At 45.1% G+C, this 24264-nt stretch overlaps 1 protein-coding gene across 5 annotated transcripts in view; it reads right to left on the minus strand.

Moving 5' to 3' along the window:
• The window catches only part of LOC137344882 (RIMS-binding protein 2-like), a 236175-nt gene that overhangs the window by 8725 nt on the left and 203186 nt on the right, over nt 1–24264 (minus strand). For 4 of the 5 annotated variants that reach the window (XM_068008127.1, XM_068008130.1, XM_068008126.1 and 1 more), the window contains 6 exons: nt 20287–20410; nt 15060–15244; nt 11151–11319; nt 7906–7941; nt 3144–3247; nt 2360–2431 (listed from right to left, as the gene is read on the minus strand). In XM_068008127.1, the coding sequence (XP_067864228.1) occupies nt 2360–2431; nt 3144–3247; nt 7906–7941; nt 11151–11319; nt 15060–15244; nt 20287–20410 (690 nt within the window). The remainder of the gene's footprint in view (nt 1–2359; nt 2432–3143; nt 3248–7905; nt 7942–11150; nt 11320–15059; nt 15245–20286; nt 20411–24264) is intronic. The other variant, XM_068008128.1, reaches the window with a different exon arrangement.

The raw sequence follows: 24264 nt of genomic DNA on the forward strand, positions 1-24264 counted from the left end.
TATCACACATGGTTCAACCTACTATATCACCATGTGACAGAGCGGTGACAAGATTCAAATATTCCTATGGAGGGAAATTAAAGTTTAAATAATAACATTATAAACCAGGTGGGTCCGAACTGCCCTTGAGATTTGGCAACTCAGTTCTATTTATATTTTTGTTATTTACTCACTAATTTATCCTGTTACAATCTTGTCCCCCTGGAATCATAGAATCACAGAACTTTATGGCACGGAAGAAGGCCATTCGGCCCATCATATCTGTGCCGGCCGATAAAGAGCTATCATGCCGAATCTCACTTTCCAGCACTTGGTCCGTAGCCTTGTAGGTTATGGCACTTCAAGTGCATATCCAAGCACTTTTTAAATGTGATAAGGGTTTCTGCCTCTACCACCCTTTCAAGCAGTGAGTTCCAGACATCTATCACCCTCTGGGTGTAAAAATTTCTCCTCAGCTCCCCTCTAATCCTTCTACCAATGACTTTAAATCTATGCCCCCTGGTTATTGACCTCTCTGCTAAGGGAAATAGGTCCTTCCTATCCACTCTATCTAGGCCCCTCATAAGTTTTGCAAAGGGCTGTTTTTAGCTCTGTTACCTCATTAGCGGATTAATTTTAAATTGAAATGCCAAGGTTTGTTAGTATCAGCAACTTGAGATACATGCAAATTAATAGGAACAGGAATTTAAACTCTCTATCCAGCCTGTGAGGCTTTATGGTTTGCACCTAACCAGCCCAAGAAAACAAGAAGCATTGAAAATTGCTGTGAACATTGCTTTTCCAAGCTAGGCATCATTAGTCTATGTGCTTCAAATATGGAACAGGACCCAGGTCACGGGGAACATTCCCTGTCGATAAGACCAGGAATACTTCCAGTATCGGTGTGCTGTTATTTCTTGCTCATGTATCATTGCATTTTTAATATATCTAATTGCAGTAACCGGGACTGCAAGGGGTGATAATAGATCTTCCGCTGGCAATGAGGTGGGCCAGGCACAACTGGATCATCTATTGGGAATAGTGAATGGTACCAATCTTATTGTCACAAATTCAGGAAAGAATGAGTGGGAGTGGGTGAGAAAAAAGAACATGGGAAGGTGAGACACACATACAGTCAGTCCCTGGGCTGCATATTATTCTCTATAGGGCTCTTTTCTCTAGAAAAGAGAAGGCGGAGGTCTTTAAAATTATGAAGGGGTTTGATAGGGTAGACGTAGAGATGTTTCCACTTGTGGGGAATCCAAAACTAGGAGTCATAAATATAAGATAGTCAACTAATAAATCCAATAAGGAATTCAGGAGAATTCTTTACCCAGAGAGTGGTTAAAATGTGGAACTTGCTGCCACATGGAGTAGTTGAGGCGAATAGTATAGAATAAGCGGGAGCTAGATAAGTACGTGAGGGAGAACAGTATAGAAGGATACGCTGATAGGGTTAGATGAAGTAGGGTGAGGGGAGGCCCGTGTGGAGCAAAAACACCAGCATAGACCAGTTGGGCCGAATGGCCTGTTTCTGAGCTGTAAATTCTGTGCAATATGTACTGCATGCTCATGTAAGTGTGCATTTTATATATGCAAAATGAACAGATGTAGACACACAGTGTGTAAGATGCCATGTTCAGCTTCCTGCTGTCAAAGTTTCACTGAGATGTAACTAAACAACATGCCTTGTCCAATTATAATGGCACCTGACTAGCTCACTGCTAATCACTGTCAGAAAAATCAACCATTGACAATGTCAGCAACAATTTCTTATAATGCAATTTCATTGCAAACTCTAACTTACCCTGTGTGCACAGTTGCTATCGGGGTCTCCTTATAAACATTGCTCAAACCCAAACAACAATCTGACATCAAATATTCCTAAACATTGACCGTATTATTTTAGCCATCATTAAATTCACTTTTTTGTTCCTTGTGTGTATTTCTCATTTCTGTTACCCATAAGAGTATTCTTTTGTTCCAGTGATTATTTATTCACACTGCAGTCTCTAAAGCCGTGCATAGAAGTGCCCAGGAATGACCAAGGCTTGAATCTGTGCCTAGCCTATGGTAGGTTCTTCCATGCTGCCTGAGCGCCATTCACAACTCAGTCAGGCATCTGACCAAACTTAGCTTAACAAAGCACAGACTGTACTAGCAGTAAGAGTACCAACAAGAGTTAGGGTAGGTCAGATCAGACTAACCTGCTGAAGGTGTTCAATATAACAGCAAGTTGTGTATGGCCTTTACTCCATATATTTAACTGAAGGTCTGCACTACTGAAGGAATAGTTTGGGGCTGGGTTTTCTGAACTGACACTCTTATGGAGTAAGAAACTGTGTAATTTCGCATGACAGAATCATTTCTACAGACTCACATAATAGAAACCGTCCTCATCCATGTCCCCATAAACAGTAATGATGTCACCAGCACTGAACGTCAGCTCAGCCTGTAAAAAAAGGTACGGATTAAATATAGAGTTTGGCTACTACTGGCACTGCCCATTCAAGTCTTTTGCTCAGTTACAAAATCACAGCACACAGTCATCCTTGGGATTGTCAGTGATTGGGAAAACTCATTAAACAAGTTCACAAGGATGGCTGCTGAGAAATGCAAATGCTTACTAGCAGTAAGGGACCCACTTCTAAGTTAGAAATTAATGGGTGTTGGATGATATGGCACTTGTGAGCCAATGACACCAGTGGAGTTGTGTTAATGGTGAGGAGATATTTGGCTGCAAATTAGCAACCAGGTTCTGTGCTGCTCTGTAACTGGCCGCTGGAAAGTGCATACGAGCACCCCAGGCAATTCTCACTGAACTTTCCACATCGAAAATTGGCCTTCGCTCAATGATTCCTCATAGAAAGCTACAACCGGGAGCTCACCATGCAGGGATTACTAGATTAACTCGCAACCTGCTAGCCCTTGGTACAGTTTTGCAGCTGTGATGCCTATGTCACCTTTTTTTATTTACTACACAGAACACCAAATGGAATCTTGCTCTGCAAGCCTGACCAACAACCCTGCCGTCTGTATCCCAGAGGTAATTAAATCAGGGGAACAGAGGACACTGTTGTTCTGCTTGGTCTTAAGATGCTGACTTTAATAATTCATAGCTAGCTGGCTGCAGATACAATGTGAGCTGAGCAAATGCCCCTCACCTCAATATCCACGTTAGGAGAGCTTTCCCTGGGGTCGTAGTCAAACACTGCCACCATTCTCCTCATAGGTAATTTCTGCAGTTCACTGCCTGGCCGACTCCATTCTGCAACAGAGAGACTCGTGGTTAATATCAGTGAGGGTAGATATGCTATTTGGTGCAATTAAGGAAGTCATAAAAAAGCACATAATACAAGGATCTTGTAACTTCTATATGGATAATGCATGCTATACAGAGGGAGTCCTTTATACCTCTACACTGAATGTACATTATACAGAGGAAATCCATTATATACTACATTGATAATGCACATTATACAAAGGGAGTTCATTATGCCTTTAACACTGATAAAGCACATTATACAAAGAAGGTCCATTATAACTTCTACACCGATAACATGCTTCTGATATACAATGCATTATGTGACAGTGAGGGTGAATCCACTGTAATAATGTTTAGAACAATAAACTGGTCTGAGAACTGTGGAAAATATAAATCCCTATTTCAGGGATTCAAAAAAAGACCCTTCTGCTTATAAATGATGCAGCAAACGAGTGTTAGAAACATAATGTTACAAAGAGCCTGGAGCAATGGGATGACTAATTATAGAATCATAGAATCATAGAAGTTTACAACATGGAAACAGGCCCTTCGGCCCAACATGTCCATGTCGCCCAGTTTATACCACTAAGCTAGTCCCAATTGCCTGCACTTGGCCCATATCCCTCTATACCCATCTTACCCATTTAACTGTCCAAATGCTTTTTAAAAGACAAAATTGTACCCGCCTCTACTACTGCCTCTGGCAGTTCGTTCCAGACACTCACCACCCTTTGAGTGAAAAAATTGCACCTCTGGACCCTTTTGTATCTCTCCCCTCTCACCTTAAATCTATGTTATAGACTCCCCTACCTTTGGGAAAAGATTTTGACTATCTACCTTATCTATGCCCCTCATTATTTTATAGACTTCTATAAGATCACCCCTCAACCTCCTACTCTCCAGGGAAAAAAGTCTCAGTCTATCCAACCTCTCCCTATAAGTCAAACCATCAAGTCCCGGTAGCATCCTAGTAAATCTTTCCTGCACTCTTTCTAGTTTAATAATATCCTTTCTATAATAGGGTGACCAGAACTGTACACAGTATTCCAAGTGTGGCCTTACTAATGTCTTGTACAACTTCAACAAGACATCCCAACTCCTGCATTCAATGTTCTGACCAATGAAACCAAGCATGCTGAATGCCTTCTTCACCACCCTATCCACCTGTGACTCCACTTTCAAGGAGCTATGAACCTGTACTCCTAGATCTCTTTGTTCTATAACTCTCCCCAACGCCCTACCATTAACGGAGTAGGTCCTGGCCTGATTCGATCTACCAAAATGCATCACCTCACATTTATCTAAATTAAACTCCATCTGCCATTCATCGGCCCACTGGCCCAATTTATCAAGATCCCGTTGCAATCCCAGATAACCTTCTTCACTGTCCACAATGCCACCAATCTTGGTGTCATCTGCAAACTGACTAACCATGCCTCCTAAATTCTCATCCAAATCATTAATATAAATAACAAATAACAGCGGACCCAGCACCGATCCCTGAGGCACACCGCTGGTCACAGGCCTCCAGTTTGAAAAACAACCCTCTACAACCACCACAACCCTCCACAACCCTCCACCCTCCACAACCACCCTCTGTCTTCTGTCGTCAAGCCAATTTTGTATCCAATTGGCTTCCTCACCTTGGATCCCGTGAGGTTTAACCTTATGTAACAACCTACCATGCGGTACCTTGTCAAAGGCTTTGCTAAAGTCCATGTAGACCACGTCTACTGCACAGCCCTCGTCTATCTTCTTGGTTACTCCTTCAAAAAACTCAATCAAATTCGTGAGACATGATTTTCCTCTCACAAAACCATGCTGACTGTTCCTAATCAGTCCCTGCCTCTCCAAATGCCTGTAGATCCTGTCTCTCAGAATACCCTCGAACAACTTACCCACTACAGATGTCAGGCTTTTCCCTGCCGCCCTTCTTAAACAAAGGCACAACATTTGCTACCCTCCAATCTTCAGGCACCTCACCTGTAGCGGTGGATGATTCAAATATCTCTGCTAGGGGACCCGCAATTTCCTCCCTAACCTCCCATAACGTCCTGGGATACATTTCATCAGGTCCCGGAGATTTATCTACCTTGATGCGCGTTAAGACTTCCAGCACCTCCCTCTCTGTAATATGTACACTCCTCAAGACATCACTATTTATTTCCCCAAGTTCCCTAACATCCATGCCTTTCTCAACCGTAAATACCGATGTGAAATATTCATTTAGGATCTCACCCATCTCTTGTGGTTCCGCACATAGATGACCTTGTTGATCCTTAAGAGGCCCCACTCTCTCCCTAGTTACTCTTTTGCCCTTTATGTATTTGTAGAAGCTCTTTGGATTCTCCTTTGCCTTATCTGCCAAAGCAATCTCATGTCCCCTTTTTGCCCTCCTGATTTCTCTCTTAACTCTACTCCGGCAATCACTATACTCTTCAAGGGATCCACTTGATCCCAGCTGCCTATGCATGTCATATGCCTCCTTCTTCTTTTTGACTAGGGCCTCAATCTCCCAAGTCATCCAAGGTTCCCTACTTCTACCAGCCTTACCCTTCACTTTATAAGGAATGTGCTTACCCTGAACCCTGGTTAACACACTTTTGAAAGCCTCCCACTTACCAGACGTCCCTTTGCCTGCCAACAGACTCTCCCAATCAACTTCTGAAAGTTCCTGTCTAATACCATCAAAATTGGCCTTTCCCCAATTTAGAATTTTAACTTTTGGGCCAGACCTATCATTCTCCATAGCTATCTTAAAACTAATGGAATTATGATCACTGGTCCCAAAGTGATCCCTCACTAACACTTCTGTCACCTGCCCTTCCTTATTTCCCAAGAGGAGGTCAAGTTTTGCCCCCTCTCTAGTCGGGCCATCCACATACTGAATGAGAAATTCCTCCTGAATACACTCAACAAATTTCTCTCCATCCAAGCCCCTAATGCTGTGGCTGTCCCAGTCAATGTTGGGAAAGTTAAAGTCCCCTACTATTACCACCCTATTTTTCTTGCAGCTGTCTGTAATCTCCTTACATATTTGCTCCTCAATTTCCCGTTGACTATTTGGGGGTCTGTAGTACAATCCTATCAAAGTGATCTCTCCCTTCTTATTTTTCAGTTCTACCCATATAGACTCCGTGGGCGAACCCTCGGATATATCCCCTCTCACTACTGCCGTGATGTTCTCCCTAATCAAGAACACAACTCCCCCTCCTCTCTTACCTCCTGCTCTATCTTTCCTATAGCATCTGTACCCTGGAACATTGAGCTGCCAGTCCTGCCCCTCCCTTAGCCATGTTTCAGTAATAGCTATAACATCCCAGTCCCATGTACCCATCCATGCCCTGAGTTCATCTGCCTTGCCCATCAGACTTCTTGCATTGAAATAAATGCAGTTTAATCTAGACTTCCCTTGGTCTTTGCCCTGCTTTCTCAGACCATCTGTCCGGTCATGTTTTGTACACTCTCCCTTACTGCCTTTTGTTTCTGTCACCACTTTACTTCCCACTGACTTCCTGCATCGGTTCCCATCCCCCTGCCATATTAGTTTAAACCCTCCCCAACAGCACTAGCAAACACTCCCCCTAGGACATTGGTTCCAGTCCTGCCCAGATGCAGACCGTCCAATTTCTACTGGTCCCACCTCCCCCAGAACCGGTTCCAATGGCCCAGGAATTTGAATCCCTCCCTCTTGCACCATCACTCAAGCCACGTATTCATCCTAGCTATCCTGTCATTCCTACTCTGACTAGCCCGTGGCACTGGTAGCAATCCTGAGATTACTACCTTTGAGGTCCTACTTTTTAGTTTAACTCCTAACTCCCTAAATTCAGCTTGTAGGACCTCATCCTGTTTTTTACCTATATCGTTGGTACCGATATGCACCACGACAACTGGCTGTTCACCCTCCCCCTCCAGAATGTCCTGCAGCCGCTCCGAGACATCCCTGACCCTTGCACCAGGGAGGCAACATACCATCCTGGAGTCTCGGTTGCGTCTGCAGAAACGCCTGTCTATTCCCCTTACAATCGAGTCCCCTATCACTATAGCTCTGCCACTCTTTTTCCTGCCCTCCTGTGCAGCAGAGCCAGCCATGGTGCCATGAACCTGGCCGCTGTCACCTTCCCCTGGTGAGCCATCTCCCCCAACAGTATCCAAAACGGTATACCTGTTTTGGAGGGAGATGACCGCAGGGGACCCCTGCACTGCCTTCCTACTCTTCCTCTGTCTGTTGGTCACCCATTCACTATCTCCCTCAGTAATTTTTATCTGTGGTGTGACCAACTCACTGAACGTGCTATCCACGACTTCCTCAGCATCGCGGATGCCCCAAAGTAATTACACTTGGGACTGACAATGAGGATTGTTAATAAAACTCAGGGCCTTGTGAGGATCCCTTTATTTACACTGTATAAAAACACCGTCACATGTCCTGAGGATCCCTCAATATCATTACATTTATAAATCCTGTGAGGATCCCTCTGTATAATTAAATCATGTAGGAACATTAAGTTCAATCACTTTTATGAAACAACTACTTATGTTGAAATTAACTTTCGACATGCATTGGAATGGATGTGATATTTTCACATATGTGAATGAATGTAATTTCAATTTAATTATGGAGAAATGAGGAGAAGCTGAGAGTAAGTTTTGCTGACCTCGGTGTCGAGTATCTTCCCACGTGGCGGATTGCACTGAAAGAGCAGAGATTATTTAGTTGGACTCTTGCTTTTGCATAGGGCCAGCTCTTTTTACACCCTCACACACTCAGCACCGTGTTATCAGGCAGTGAACGGAAGCAGCGAGTAAAACAATGACACGGAAACATTTTCAATGGAAAATGCAACGAAAAGGTAAGCATGAAGTGAGACAGACCTTTCTTTGATCGCCTTGGTTTCGGAGGAGGGGCAGTGCGGCGTGGCGGTTGAGAGAGCGTGCGGCTGCCTTCATACAGCAAAAGACGAGAGAAAAAAAAAGAGGAAATAAAGCAGCACACACGAAGCTGAGACAGACAGAGCAGAATCATGTCAGGTTAGTAAATCAGAGACCAGTGGGTCTAGCATGTGGCATTGTCAGGTCTGGCCCATTACCAGCAGCTGAGTCAAGCCTAGCAGAATGCAATTATTATACCTACCTCACCATTCAGGCCTGTGGAAACAAAGGAAAAAATGGGGCACATTGATGTTTGGGGAACATTGGGTAACCACCGATCCCATGGTAATGAGCTCCAGCTCCGGTGTCACTAGTTGTGTAGTTTCCCAAACAGCACTGTACTGTGCTCATGTATTCCACTCACATCATGTGACATTACAGGGCTCCCACTATCCAAATCCTGAGTGGGACATCCACAAAATTCAAAAAATGTAACCAGGACATTCAAAGCCTTTTTAAAAATAGAACGGTATTTTTCCATTTGCTTTGGTGTCTCGTGATGGAGAGGCATTCATTAGTTACTTTTTTTTAAAATTCAGGTTCTCCATGAACTTTCATCAGCAGCAGAACTCCAGCCCTGATCTGTTCCTCTGCCCTGCTCCCATCCTAATTCTGGCTACTGCATTATGCCCAGCCCCATCCTGCTCTTACATAGAATCTACAGTACAGAAACAGGCCATTGGGCCCAGCTTGTCTATGCTGGTGTTTAAACTCCACGAGCCTCTTCCCACTTTAATTACCTCTTTGCATCCTGCCCCCATATCCCTCTATTCCCTTCTCCCACATGTAATTGTAGGATTGTGACCTTTAACGCTTGGCCCACTTTTAGATTAGTTAAGCATGAAAATCATAGAGAACACTGGTTTACCATCCAATGTATGGAACAAAGAACTGACTGGTATTGTGTGTGTGTGTGTGTGTGTGTGTGTGTGTGTGTGTGAGAGAGAGAGAGTGAGTGAGAGAGAGTGAGTGAGAGAGAGAGAGTGTGAGTGAGTGAGTGAGTGAGTGAGAGAGATAGATAGATGTGTACATATGAGACTGACCACTGGTGTACACTTACACTGCCAAGTGAAAGGGCATATGAGGGAGGGAGGAATGTATTAGCAGAGCCTACAGTTCTAAAAACATAGAAAGTGAACAGTGACCAAATAGTGCCAGCCCACTCCTGACCCCAGCCCCAGATATGGCTCCTGACTCCAACGTGGGCCTGGCCTTAGCCCAGGTTCAGCCCAATTTCCTTCCATTAGTCTTTCTGTATTGCAGGATGGTGGTTATAAATAAGTGATAAGGACATATGAAGCCATATCTCTGAAGTTGTCAAGTTCACTGCAAAACACAACAGAGTTTGTAAGCTCCTGAACAAGATTCTCATGAAGGGTGAAAATGATTAGAGCATTACTAGCTGTGACCTGGACCCTCACTATAGACTGGCACAAGGCCAGCTCATATTAGGTAACTCCAGACCAAGCAGCGTGTGCTCGACACACACATTGCTCTGATATCAAATTCCCACTTCAACTATACAGGTTAGCACATTCCAAGGTGAGCATCTCTGTTACTGCAAACAGCCACTGATTGAACTGGTCATGGATCAGGTCTTGTTTATTGCAGATGATGGGCGTCTCTAGCATTCCCACACTGGAGCAGCAATATTAGATTGCAGGAATAATAAATTTACTCTTGGCTAGTACTTCTTACTGCCAAATATAATATACCTCCCTCTCATTCCAAACCATGTCAAACTCAGTCCCCCTCACTCCTACCCTAAACAAACCTACCTTCTCTCCTAACCCTAACCCATTTGAACCCATCTTCTTTTTCACTCCTAACCCAGCCAAACCTGACTTCCCTCTCTCCTGTTAATAATTTCTATTGCAGCATTAGAAAAAAACTAACAAATGCTCCTGCAGTGAGCTTGACAACTTCAGAGATGTAGCTTCCTGTGTCCTTATCATTTGTTTATAACTACTATTCTGCAATACAGAAACACTAATGGAAGGAAATTGAGCTGAACCTGGGCTAAGGCCAGGCCCACGCTGGGGTCAGGAGCCATATCTGGGGCTGGGGCCAAAATATGCATTAATGCATACAATCTGAATAAGCAACAGCATTCAATTAGGACACACTGACCAATGACGGGCCAATGATCCTGATAATTTGAAGAACCACTAGTAATTTTCAGGATCCTTCTGGAAATCGTTTCTGTATTTGGAAAACTGAGAAGGGTGTGAGGGCATCAATATATGGCATCACATATAAGTGATGTGACGAGTTTCAGTGTTTAGACATCTTCAGCTGGGAACTGTTAATAAATTTAGGGCTAGTACTTCTTACTACCAAATATAATATACCTCCCTCTCATTCCAAAACATGTCAAACTCAGTCCCCCTCACTCCTACCCTAGACACTACCTTCTCTCCTAACCCTAACCCATTTGAAACCAAGTTCTTTTTCACTCCTAACCCAGCCAAACTTTACTTCCCTCTCTCCTGTTAATAATTTCTATTGCAGCATTAGAAAAAAACTAACAATGCTCGACAGCACCTCCCAAATCCGCGACCTCTACCACCTAGAAGGACAAGAGCAGCAGGTACATGGGAACACCACCACCTGCACGATCCCCTCCAAGTCACACACCATCCCGACTTGGAAATATATCGCCGTTCCTTCATCGTCGCTGGGTCAAAATCCTGGAACTCCCTTCCTAACAGCACTGTGGGAGAACCGTCACCACACAGACTGCAGCGGTTCAAGAAGGCAGCTCACCACCACCTTCTCAAGGGCAGTTAGGGATGGGCAATAAATGCCGGCCTCGCCAGCGACGCCCACATCCCGTGAACGAATAAAAAAACTCAGTGTTGGCCCAGCTTAAGTACTCAGTACTTTACACCATATCTTGAATTTGTTCAACTTGAAAATAGAATGCAATAGTGTCAGTTAAACAGTACTATCAGTGCAATGCACCACTCACCCAGCTTCTCCATGGATGTATTGGGAGCCAGATAACCCCGCTGTAACAGCTGCTCCATCACTCCGTCATCGTCCACTTGGATTTCTGAGACCATGTTACATGGCACGAAGCCAATCTGGCCGTTGCTTTCTCCGCGATAAAAACCATCGGCATCCTTATCACCAAATACCTGCAATGAGATTATTCAGAATGGAGACCCCTCCCTCAGTCTCGCCTTCAAGTTACTCCAGGTTCACTCACTTTCTCAGCTCAGCCCCACTTTGGTCTTCCCTCCCCAGTGGTGACCCTATGCTCCAATAGGCCATCCCTCTGTGGAAGAGATGTAACCAGACAGGAAGTTCCCACCATCATTACTAATGTTATTCTGTGGGCAATTGAAAATATACTCATGTGTAATAGTGGCTATATCCTCTGTCCATGCATCTGCCCCCTCCCTCCCCTTGAGGTACCCCTGTAGTGTCAGAGTGTTTATAACAGTGACCCAGGGATCTCGTGGATATGGTGCAATCTGCTAAGATAATGGGACAGTTACATGGGTAAGATGAGTATAGAGGGATATGGGCCAAGTGCAGGCAATTGGGACTAGCTTAGTGGTATAAACTGGGCGACATGGACATGTTGGGCCGAAGGGCCTGTTTCCATGTTGTAAACTTCTATGATTCTATGAATGGCATAATTTGGTAAGGATGCAGATTTTAACATTTTTGACACTGCGTTTTGACTGTTTATTTATTTAACATGTAGGAAAATTCCTTCATCAATGCATTAACAGAGATCAATGTAAGGAATCTTACAACACCAGGTTATAGTCCAACAGTTTTATTTGAAAATCACAAGCTTTCGAAGGCTTTCTCCTTCGTCAGGTGAGTGTGGGATTCCATGGAAGGTACCACATATATAGTCAGAGAACAATGCCTGGTGATTACAGATAATCTTTCCAACTGCCCGTTGTCAAGGCAATCAAAGGAGTCGAATAGTGTTCACCAGGCATTGTTCTCTGACTATATATGCAGTACCTTCCATGGAATCCCACACTCACCTGACGAAGGAGAAAGCCTCCGAAAGCTTGTGATTTTCAAATAAAACTGTTGAACTATAACCTGGTGTTGTAAGATTCCTTACATTTGTCCACCCCAGTCCATCACCGGCATCTCCACATCACCTTAACAGAGATCAATCACTCTCGGTCATAGTGATGGAGAGATCAGATCATTCTCAGTCACAGAGAGATCAGATCATTCTCAGTCACAGAGAGATCAGATCATTCTCAGTCACAGAGAGATCAGATCATTCTCAGTCACAGAGAGATCAGATCATTCTCAGTCACAGAGAGATCAGATCATTCTCAGTCACAGAGAGATCAGATCATTCTCAGTCACAGAGAGATCAGATCATTCTCAGTCACAGAGAGATCAGATCATTCTCAGTCACAGAGAGATCAGATCATTCTCAGTCACAGAGAGATCAGATCATTCTCAGTCACAGAGAGATCAGATCATTCTCAGTCACAGTGATGGAGGGATCAGAACATTCACAGTCACAGGGTGCACTGCCTCAGTGAGCTGCTGAAACCAGGAATCATTTAGCAGCAAGAACTAGAGCTTGGAAATAAGCAGTCTTGGACGTCTGACAGAAATAACATTTCTAAAACAGCTCTTTACTTTGAGACTTCTTTCCACAGCTGTGGCAAGTGAGGAGCCCTCTGCTTGGGTTTCTCTGCTCCGATTCACCAAGATCTGGATGTTAATTGAACTACAAAGATGCAGGGTTTCTTCACTAATTGATATTCATGCAAATTCTTTGCTGAGGCAATCTTCTTGCTGTACATTCTGCAGAATGACACAGTGGTAACTGTACAAAGGCAGATCTGTCATGACAGTGCAATGCCACAGACATATTAGAGGTTCCGCAGGTTAATGCACATTCAAGCAACCTTGGTTCAGCCAATTCAGGCAAAATCTGTGTGTGCAATGGACAGAGTTGCAGGTATTCACACTGTCTGCGTGACAGATCCAATGTCAGTGTGTGAAAATTCACACTGGTTCTCTGTGTTTGGGGTGATACAAAATGTTGAGGTGTAGCAGCTCTTGTGGTCTGGCATATTCATGGAGGCCTGAATTAAGCACTAGTAACTCTCGAGGTGCTGCTATAATAATTCTTACTCAGTGCCAACAGCCTGGCCACAATCTTTATAGAGGATTGAACAGCCCGGCTGTACCTATTGCCCAGGAAACTGGGCAGTCACGAAATGAAACACTGGAGGCTTCAAAGCCACAAGTATTTGTTGTCTACAACTCAGCAGTAGTGAAGAATCCCTTTTCTAATCCCCCATTAGAAGCAGAGCAAAGGGGCTTAAGAATTGAGGAGAACCCAGATGGCCTGGATGGAGGGTGTTGAGCTGGATCAGACACCAGTAAGCATACACTGCTATCTAGAGTCAAGCAGGATTACTGACAAAAAAGCTGTCAATTCTCTCAACAAAGGAAATCAGAAAGATTTTTGTTTTTATAGCATTTTTCCCCTCAATATCCACCCCATCTCTCCTGAGGATGCTGACTCTAGCTGAAATACAGTCCAAGGCACCCTCTGATGCCTCAACCAATTGACAATTCTTCATGTGTGAGCCCAGACAGCGAGTGCCAGAAGACTATTCCCTCCATGGAGGGCATCACAGCCGATCATGATCCTGTCCTCATGTGGCATACACATACATACTTACCAGCAGGAGTTCACTGGACAATGAACAGGAGCAGGAACCGTGGCTGATGCTTCCCTTCCCTAACCTCGAGGCCAATTGCAGTGCTCCTACTGCTGCCCTAACTGAGTACAGCTAACACACCACAGACCCAGGATCGATCCCATGATTTTCTGGTCTGCGTGGTTAGCAGCACATTGGCAGTGTGTGCTACCCATGATTATTTCTTTATTCAACTTTAACATTCTATGAGGATTCTGAGGGAATATTATTGTGCATGATATTATATAGACTGCTGCCAATATCAGGAGGCAGATATTACCATTTATTTATACTGAAAATGTACATCACACAGGTCCCCACAATCACCTGCCCATCCTGAACAAATTGCTAAACCCATAGCTATCTTTGCGGAACATGTCTGTCCTTGCTTCATACTGCCTACAATGGGAAATGTGGCACACACGTTCCAGTAAACCCGCAGAGGGTGCTTGTGCCGAGCAGCAGATAGCAGCAGCAGTAACAGGGACATGGTTTGGAAGGGGATCGCTATCTGTATCTGCAATGCTAGCCCTTAGTGTATTGACAACACACTGCTTTAGAGAGTTCTATCACACTGTACGTCACATTCTCAATCATTTCATGCTCCACTTACAGTTTAATTATTTAATATTGATGCCTTGCCTCTTCAATCAGTGACTTTCAGAAGCTGTTTGTGAACAAACACACCGTATCCATGCCACTTGTTGCAGCCTCTTTCTGTCAGCTATCAGAGTTTAAATAGCTGAGCAGACGGGAATACTTGAAGATTTGCTTTCATTAATGTATGCGCTACAAAAAGCCTGAGAATTCCTGCAGTACTTATAACCATAACCTAAATAGGAGAGTTCCTTTAAAAAGTGAATACAGTTGAATTTCCCTCACCACAAACAGAGCTAGTTGTCAGGGCAAATCAATCAGTATCCTACTCATCACAAATGGTTGGGACAGGCAGAAATACCTGCTGCAGTCAGACCAATCTTTGATGATCCAACAATAGGCTGACGAACTCTCCCACATTTAGCTAGAGCCTCACATGTGATATTGCGACCTCCTTCCTCAGGACTACAATCTTGCACATGTATGGAATGTACCGATAATTCCCAGCATGTCTCTTTCATCCTCGAGAGAGGCAGGCTTTAGAAATTATGTTACTATAGATACTGTGTTCTCACCTTTAGGATCTGACCCTCCTTAAACGCTAACTCCTCCTCTGCAGCATCTGGGTTCGGTGACATTGTTGCAGGATTGTAATCGAACAAAGCCACAAAGATGCGAATAACACCACCATCTACTGCTCCCTTTGACTCTGCCTCCTCATATCCATCCAGGATTGAAGTTTCTCGACCTTTAGAATTCTCTGCAAGTGAAGTTGAAATCAAGAGGACAGCAGGTGAGGACCTGACGAAGCTCATTCACATTACTTTAGGATTCAGGCCAAACGCAGAATAGGCAATTTTTCGACAGCAAGCAAATATCTCAGGCAGGTACACACAGCGGACAGTCACACAGCCTATCGCACTGGCAATACTTTCTTTTAACACCTCATTACCATTGCCAGCACCATCCCAAGATAATACAGTGCACTCTCCTGATCTGTACCTTCAGTGATACTTGTCTCCAAAAGTGTCCTTTGTTGCCTGTGATTCTAGATTTTTCTCCCATATGTTTAAGAAAATATCGCAGTAAAATAATAGGAACTCATGGGCACATAGGTAGTGTGCTATGATGTAATAGGAGTCCCATGGGCACTGTGCTATACCATAATAGAAGACCTGTTGCCATTGAGACTAGGCAGTGTGCTGTAATGTAGGAGTTGTTCAAGGGCACAAACATGGTCAGTGTGCTGTAATGTATTAGGGTACAGTAGTTGGATTAGTAGAATAGCACTGGCACTGAAACATGGGCACTATGCTATAATGTATCAGGAATCTGTGGGCAATGAGACTTGGGTGGTGTGCTGTAATGTAATAGAGGCATAGTAGGTACTGGAACCTGAGCAGCATTCTGTAATGTATAAACAGTGCAGTGGGATTATACAGAATGCAACTTCTAAGATGAAGATTGGGCTCTCATTGGAATTTTACTAAGTGACCTGAGGCACAAGTTGATTACCAGGTGAAACTCTTACCAAGACTATAGGAGGAACCTGTCTCACATTCAGTGTGGATGGCAGCTTCAGTGCAGACAGCAGGAGGGACCCTTCTAACACCAGTGTAGAAAGTCAGAAGGACCTATTTTGCACTCAGTGGGAACAGTAAGAGGAATACAAGGGTGTGTTTGATAGACATGCCATATTGTATGATCTATTTGTAAAGAATATAAGAGTGTGTTTGATAGATAGGGCACATTATATGATCCATTTCTAATAGGGTGTAAGGTGAGTGTCCTACCATCAACATCTTGGGGGGTCACAATTGGCCAGAAGCTGAATTGGACCAGCCATTTCAACACCATGGGGCAGAGGCTGGGTAATCTGTGATGAATGGCTCACCTCTTGACCCCTCAAAGCCTCTTCACCATCTACAAGGCTCATCAGGAGTGTGATTCAATACTCACCCCTCGCCTGGATAGATGTGGCCACAATAACACTTAAGAACTTGACATCATCTAGGACAGAGTAATTTACTTTTTTGGCACCACTGGCACTGTACTCAATATCCACCCCTTCCATCACCAGCTGCAGTATGTATGATCTACATACTCAGCAACTCACTAACATTACTTTGCAGCACCTTCCTCTTCTGTGACCTCGACCACCGAGAAGGACGAGATCTATATTAATGACTTAGATGAAGGGACCGAGTGTAATGTATTCAAGTTTGCTGACAATACAAAACTATGTGGGAAAGTAAGCTCTGAGGAGGACACAAAGGGCCCGATTTTAGCACCTGCTATCGGGTGCGTTCTCGGCAGGGGGGGCCTCGAAAATCGTAAAATCCAGGATCCCGACCGGATCCCACCTCGATCCCGCCCACTTCCGGGTTCCCCGCTGACGCGCCGGCGTGCGCGCGCAGCCCCCGCTGGTGGGAATCCCGCAGGCAATTAAAGCCAGCGGGATGCCACTTGAGAGTATTTATGTAGCTATTTCAGGTCATTAACTGACCTGATTAAGGGACTGTGTGTGATTTTGGATCAACATGGGACTGTTTCCCACACTGGGGGAAACACTCCCAGATCGAATGGACGTGTTGCAGCTGTCAGCCTGTGGCAGCTGCAAAGGTCCATTTGACAAGTGGGGGGGGGGGGGGGGTGGGAGACCCTCACCCATTGCAGGAGGCCACTCTGTCACTTGGGACAAAGTTTGGCCTCCACCACCCTCCTCCTGACGGTCAAAGTCACCAACCTGCACACTTACCCCGGGGTCCGGAGACATGTACCTACCTTGCGGACCCCCTCAGATGTACATCTTGCGGATGGGGGCCGCCGTAGCTGCAGTCATGACCTCCTCGGAGGGCGAACAGCATCACCAGCCTCGCCATCCACGCCGTCCACCTCTGACACGTGGAGCTCCACAAAAGAGTGCTGTGACACATCCACCTGTACAGCAGGAGGGAGGGCTACCGCAGAGAGAATTGCGTCGCAGAGGGCACTACCCTCGCCACAGGTTCCACAGACCGAGGCTCAGCCTCCTGGACCTCTCTAAGCAGCAGTGCACACGGAGGCTTAGAGTCACTCGACATGTAGCCGTGGACATCTGCAGCCTCTTTCATGCCGAGCTGCTCCTGGCTGGCCCGTGCACCATCTTCCTACCTGTCGCTGTCAAAGTCACCACTGCCCTCCCGAACTTCTCCTCCGCAGCCTTCCAGGGTGCAACCGGGGACATCGCCGATGTCTCTCAGTCGTCTGCGCAGAAGAGCCCTGCAAATACACCTACACCCACTCTGCAGTGACACAATGTGTGGCATCAGTGGTGGGTCCTCATAGTGATACCCAGGAGCGGGCATTATTGCACAAACCGGACAGGATTCGCGAAGACATGGCAGTAGTGGTACCAATATAATGTGTGATGTGAGTTGTTCTGACATTCAATAGAAGTAACAACCATGACAAACCCTCAAACACCCTTGTGCATCCCCTTCATGCTCACGACACTTTTGCCTTACGCTGCCTACTGCACATATGTGATGCATGCCCTGTGGCTGCAGCACAGGTGGTGGCAGGTTGAGTGAGGCTGGCCGTGAGAGAGATGCACGAGAGGGTGAGTATGGGATAGAGCCATGAGATTGTATGAGGATTGGGTTGTGTGGTAGTGGCGGGGTGAGTACTGGCGAGGTGAGTAGGTGCAGGTAAGATGAGGATGGGGTTTGAGTGGGTATGAGGGGTGATGTGACAGAGTAGTGTTGGCAGTGCAGAAGGAGATGTGGGGTGGGGGCAGTGATGTGGCAGACGGAGTGTAGGGGAAAGACTACGTGTACTCACTGTGGCTGACCTACTGAGGTCATTGGACCGCCTCCTGCACTGTGTGCAGGTGGGCGATATGTTGGTGGCGCTGGTGACCTCCTCTGCCACCTCGAGCCAGGCCTTCCTGGTGGCAGAGGCAGGCTGCTTCCTCCCGCCCGCCGGGTGGAAGATCTGCGTCCTCCCCCTCCTCCTCACCCCATGTATTGATACCTGGGGTGAGGCATCATTAAACTGGGAGCAGCCTTCCCTCTGGGCTGCTCCATGCAGTCATCTTTGCTATTTGTTGCAGCATCTGTCAGTGGAGGACTGCCCCTTTAAATAGAGCGCCTCCAGCTGACAGATCCAGCCCGATGTGCAGACCAGCAGCGGGGAACCCGGAGGAGCAGGTAAGTGGCTCCAATTAGTGGGTTGCCTGCTACGATCGCGCGGGAAACCCACTAATTTCACCGGGCGCGCTTGCCCACCCGCCGAGAACCCTCACCCCTGCTAAAATCGGGCCCAAAGAGTCTGCAAAGGGATACAGACAGATTAAGTGGGTGGGCAAGAAGGTGGCAGATGGAGTATAATGTGGAGAAATGTGAGGTTATTCACTTTGGTAGGAAGAATAGAAAAACAGACTATCTTTTAAATAGTGAGAAACTATTAAATGTTGCTGTTCAGTGAAACTTGGGTGTCCTCGTACAAGAAACACAAAAAGTTAGTATGAAGGTATAGCAGGCAATTAAGAAAGCAAATGGCATGTTGGCCTTTATTGCAAGGGGTTTGGAGTACAAGAGTAAGGAAGTATTACTACAGTAGTACTGGGCCTGAGTGAGACAGTTTTGGTCTCCTTATCGAAGGAAGGATATACTTGCCTTGGAGGCGGTACAATAAAGATTCACTAGATTAATTCCTGGGATGAGAGGGTTGTCCTATGAAGAGTGGTTGAGTAGAATGGGCCTGTACTCTCTGAAGTTTAGAAGAATGAGGTGATCTCATTGAAACGTATAAGATTATGAGGGGGCTTAACAGGGTAGATGCTGAGAGATTGGTTCCCCTGGCTAGAGAGTCTAGAAATAGGGGGCACAGTCTCAGGATAAGGGGGCGGCCATTCAAGACTGAGGCGAGGAGGAATTTCTTCACACAGAGGGTTGAGAATCTTTGGAATTCTCTACCCCAGAGGGCTGAGTCATTGAATATATTCAAGGCCATATGGCTTACTCCTGCTCCTATTTCTTATGTTCTTAAGAGCAGTAATGTCATTGGAGCACCATCATCACCAAGTCAGATGCCATCCAAACTTGAATGTATATTGCCATTCCACCATTGTTGCTGGGTCAATATCCTGGAATTCCCCACCTAACACCATTGTGGGAGCACCATCACTACAAGGATTGCAGCGGTTCGAGGAGTAGGCCCACCACCATTTTCTCAGGGTAACTAAGGACGGGCAAATAAATATAGCCTTTCAAGTGTTGCCCACATCCTGAGAACAAATTTTAAAAAACGCAACAGTTTTAAACAACTCTATCAAATCACTTCTATTCTATGCTAACACAAATATGCCCGGTTTTTTAAAGTCGTTCTTTGTATTGTATTTCCTCATATCAGGCAGCATCCAAGTGTGTCTGTACTGTACCCTCTCTATTGCCTCAACATCCTTCCTGTAGCGTGGAACCGAAAGCTGCACACTGTGGTCATACTAAGGTTTTATACAGATTCGCATTACATCCTGGCTTTTATATTCTATGCCTCTTACCATTAGCTTTTTTCATGGCTTTGAGGTACTACTGAGTGTGTGAGCAATTATGGGGACAGTGCCAGTTGGACTGGGTTTAATCAGCACGATAACTGCGACATTGATTTTCCAACATCTACTCCACAATAAAAAGCTCCAGAGACTATAACAGCAACAAAGACTTTTCCATTGGGTGAGAGACAAACTACAATACTGGGGATTTTCTTTTCTGTTTAATTTGGAGACCCTGAAAGTTGCAGTGAAGAAGTGCTGATACTGACCTTTGGAAGGAAGCAACTCCCTTCTGCTGAGCTTGAGTGATGGGATGTTCTTGGGATTTAAAGCTTGTATTGCAGGAGAGTCAGGAAGACAGTGCGCTACTGAATCTGTGTTTATTGCAAAGCCCTGAAAAACAATCAACACAGAAAGATCGAAGCAAGAAGATCTGAGAAATAACAGATTACAGCACATATGTAACCGTTCCAGGTTATACTTCATCTTCAGCCTTTCACACACGAGCACCTACACATCAGTAAACTCACCACAGTCTCTTGCACACTGGCACCTACCCACCAGCAAACTGACCAGTCTCATACACTTGGTACTCTCACCACAATCTTAAATACACCAGCAAACTCACCACAGTCATTTGCACCCTCACCAGCCCCTCACACATCAATAAACTCACCACAGACCATGACTGATTGCTAGTTCTGCACAGGATGATTTTTCTCTGCACACATGCCATTCCCATTTTCTGCATTTGAACATAAGAAATAGGAGCAGGAGTAAGCCATACGACCCTTCGAGCCTGCTCCGCCATTCAATCAGATCATGGCTGATCTTCAACCTCAACTCCACTTTCCTACCCGATCCCCATATCCCTTAATTCCCCTAGAGTCCAAACATCTATCTATCTCAGCCTTGAATATTCTCAACAACACAGCATCCATAGCTGTCTGAGGTAGAGAATTCCAAAGATTCACAACCCTCTGAGTGAAGAAATTCCTCCTCATCTCAGTCTTAAATGGCTGACCCCTTATCCTGCAACTATACGCCCTCTAGTTCTAGACTCTCCAGCCAGGGGAAATAACCTCTCAGCATCTACCCTGTCAAGCCCTCTCAGAATCTTATATGTTTCAATGAGATCACCTCTCATTCTTCTAAACTCCAGAGATTATAGGCCCATTCTACTCAACCTCTCCTCATAGGACAATCCTCTCATCCAGGGAATTAATCTAATCTGGTGCACGGCCTACAGTGATTTTCACACATACTTCACTTGCCACGTTGCGCTGGCATGTGAAGGCACCACTCTTCCCTCACAATGCTGCATAACTGCCAAGCATTTTGTTTACTGAGCTGTTTATGCAGTGATGAAAGATGTGAGGATGAGTCCCAGTCTGTGAGGATCTTGGAGGACAAATTGCATGTCCATGTTGAACGAGAATCAATAGCTCGGTAGAGGAGAGTTGCATATTTGGGTCAATAAGAATCCGAGGACAGAAAGTAGGAAATGTGGAAACCTTTGAGCAGTACTAGGCTCACAGCGGTTCCAGGTTTATCAGCTGCAGGGATTTTACACACCATGAAAAAGCCTTTACACTTTGGTGGGCAGGCTACTGTGACTCATTACCCAATTTCCAGTGAAACCCATGGACTAGAAACAAACAGCAAAGCTTGATTGCTGCCACAAGGCAGTACCCTGCCAAAAAGTGTTGGATCTCAGTGATGGGTAGCCAGCCAACAGACAGATATCACAGTTCTGAATGATACCCAACACAAACTGAATCTATTACGTGAAAACATGATCTGAGCCTAAATAGCTCGCCCATTTTAGAAAGGTAAATTTCAGGCCACTGCTGGGAGGTGGGGGTGGAGCCCGGGAGTGGGGGTGGAATCCAGGAACGGGGGTGGAGCCCAGGAGATGGAGGTGGAGCCCCAGGAGCGCGGGTGAAGTCCGGGACCGGGGCGGCATTTGGGAGTGGGAGGTGGAGCCGAGGAGCTGGGATGGGGCCCGGGAGGCGGGAGTGGAGTCCGGCAGGCGGGGGTGGAGCCGATCAGGATATTGTGGAGTTAGGGGAGCACTCCTGCTCCTCAGCAACAATTTTTTAAAATGTTATTTAAAACTCACCTTTTGTTCTCGACTAAAACGGTCGTTAGGCCCCTACTGTACGTATGTCTGACAAGGAGTCCCTGAGAAATGGCTCGAGCCAAAATCAGTTCAGATGTCTTTCAAGCATTCTTTGGGTAGAGTCTAAAATTGGCCCTCGTGGCGGCCATTTTATGCCTGTAATTCCACTGCAGCCACAGCTGAATGAAGACTATCAAATGCTTTGATAGTCTGCACCATTTCATTGCATGAAGCACTTTGTGCTGTGCCCATGTTTGGAAGCCACGATGTGACTGTAAGGATTATTACTTATTTAATTATATCTGGTTCACTCTGTTAAATGGAGAGCATTTATCTCCTTTTTCAACAATTCTCTCCCCTCCTTAAGGTGTTGACTAAATTCAGGGGTGTGGGTTCCATGGGTGCCTGCTGCCCTCAGATATCTCACTCAAGTGGCCATTCTTCATGTGTGAGCCTAGACAGGGAATGTTAAAACAAGCCCAGATCCTGTCCTCACTCTATTTCCGCATTACTTTTCAGCAGCGATGACCGAATAGTCCTCAGATGCAAAGACTCTGGCTGATTTTTCCTTCCACAATCCAAGGATATCTAGCACTCCTACAATCACCCTAGCTGAGAATCAAAACTCCTCTTCCGTGCAGATTAATTATTCACTGTTCTAACCAGCTGGGCCACCAGGAAAGCTCCCTAAAACAGAGGGTGTTTCTTTTTTTACTCTGTTATTAATGTGAGAGAGAAGCCAGTGACCTCCAGTGAGGGCAGTTAGCTGAGTAAATCACACCGTCTCGAAGAATGATGCTCTATGCAAGTCAAACATACCACACATACAGTCTGTCCACAAGCAGAATATATTCAGCAAATTAGGACTGAGCCAAGTCTACTGCAACTATTCCAAATCTCAAGAGTGATGGAGACAAAGTCTGTTATTCTTATTAACGGTCAGCACTCCTAGAAAAGTTAAAGATAAAACAAAACAAAAAGATTGGCATTTATTTACAACTTACCACATCTCTCAGAAATATCTCATGGGACCCCATGATGAATTACTATGAAGTGCAGCGACGCATGTAGGCAAACATAGTAGTTGTTTGATCATAGAATCATAGAAAGGAAGGAGGCCATTTGGCCCATCAAGTCCGTGCTGGCTCTGTGCAAGAGCAATCCAGCTAGTCCCACTCCCCTGCCCTATCTCTGTAGACCTGCAATTTTTTCCTTTTGATACACAGCAAGATCCCACAAACAGCAATATGATGAATAGCTAACATGCTAGGATGCTCTAAGAGTTTATCTGATTTTGGTGGTGCTGATTCAAGAAGGAATGTTAGCCAGGTATTGGGAGAATTCCCAGCTTTTCTTCCAATATTATCATGGGATTTTTAATGTCTACCTGAAATGGTGGAAAAAGTAGATGAGGTCTTTGTTTAATATCATCTCCAACAGTGCAACAGTCCCTCAGTACTGCAGTGAAATGTCAGCCTGGATCATGTGCTTACGTCCTTGAGTGGAGTTTGAACCCACAACCTTCTGACTCGAGGTGAGAGTGCTACCAAATGACACAGGGAGAGAACTGAATATTCATTCCTTTTTGTACCATGTACTTCATTCATAAAATGTCTCCATTCATTTATGAAATACCCCTAGAAACAGAGTATTTACCCGATGGAGAACAAGGGGAGAGTACAGAATAGGTGTCATATTGGGGTTGGCATATGTTGTTAGTGGGGAACAAAGCAGAGCCAGTTGCAGCACCGGCCTCATGGAGAAATGCACACCTCACTCAGGCTATCCATCCACTGAAGGAGACTGTGTGTAGATGAAAGCTTCTGAAAGGAACATATCCCATAAATTAAATGCATTTGTGAATTAAGAAAGGGTTCCAGTGTTTGTGGGGACCAATTCAATCAGCTCACCTTTTACTGAGGTTCAGTACTTAGAATGGGAACTTCACAAACTCCCCTACAACTAATAATGGACATTAAGTAAAGTACACTAAACCTGATATATTGTAATCAATGACAAACCATTTGCTCTTCATTTATGTACAATGGACTATTTGGTTCTGCTTTAACAGGGGCTGCTTGGTATTTTATGATTCCCAGGACATTACAGTATATAGTCTACAAAT

The sequence above is a fragment of the Heptranchias perlo genome, chromosome 28 (assembly GCF_035084215.1).
Source record: "Heptranchias perlo isolate sHepPer1 chromosome 28, sHepPer1.hap1, whole genome shotgun sequence".
NCBI classification, from domain to species: Eukaryota; Metazoa; Chordata; class Chondrichthyes; order Hexanchiformes; family Hexanchidae; genus Heptranchias; species Heptranchias perlo.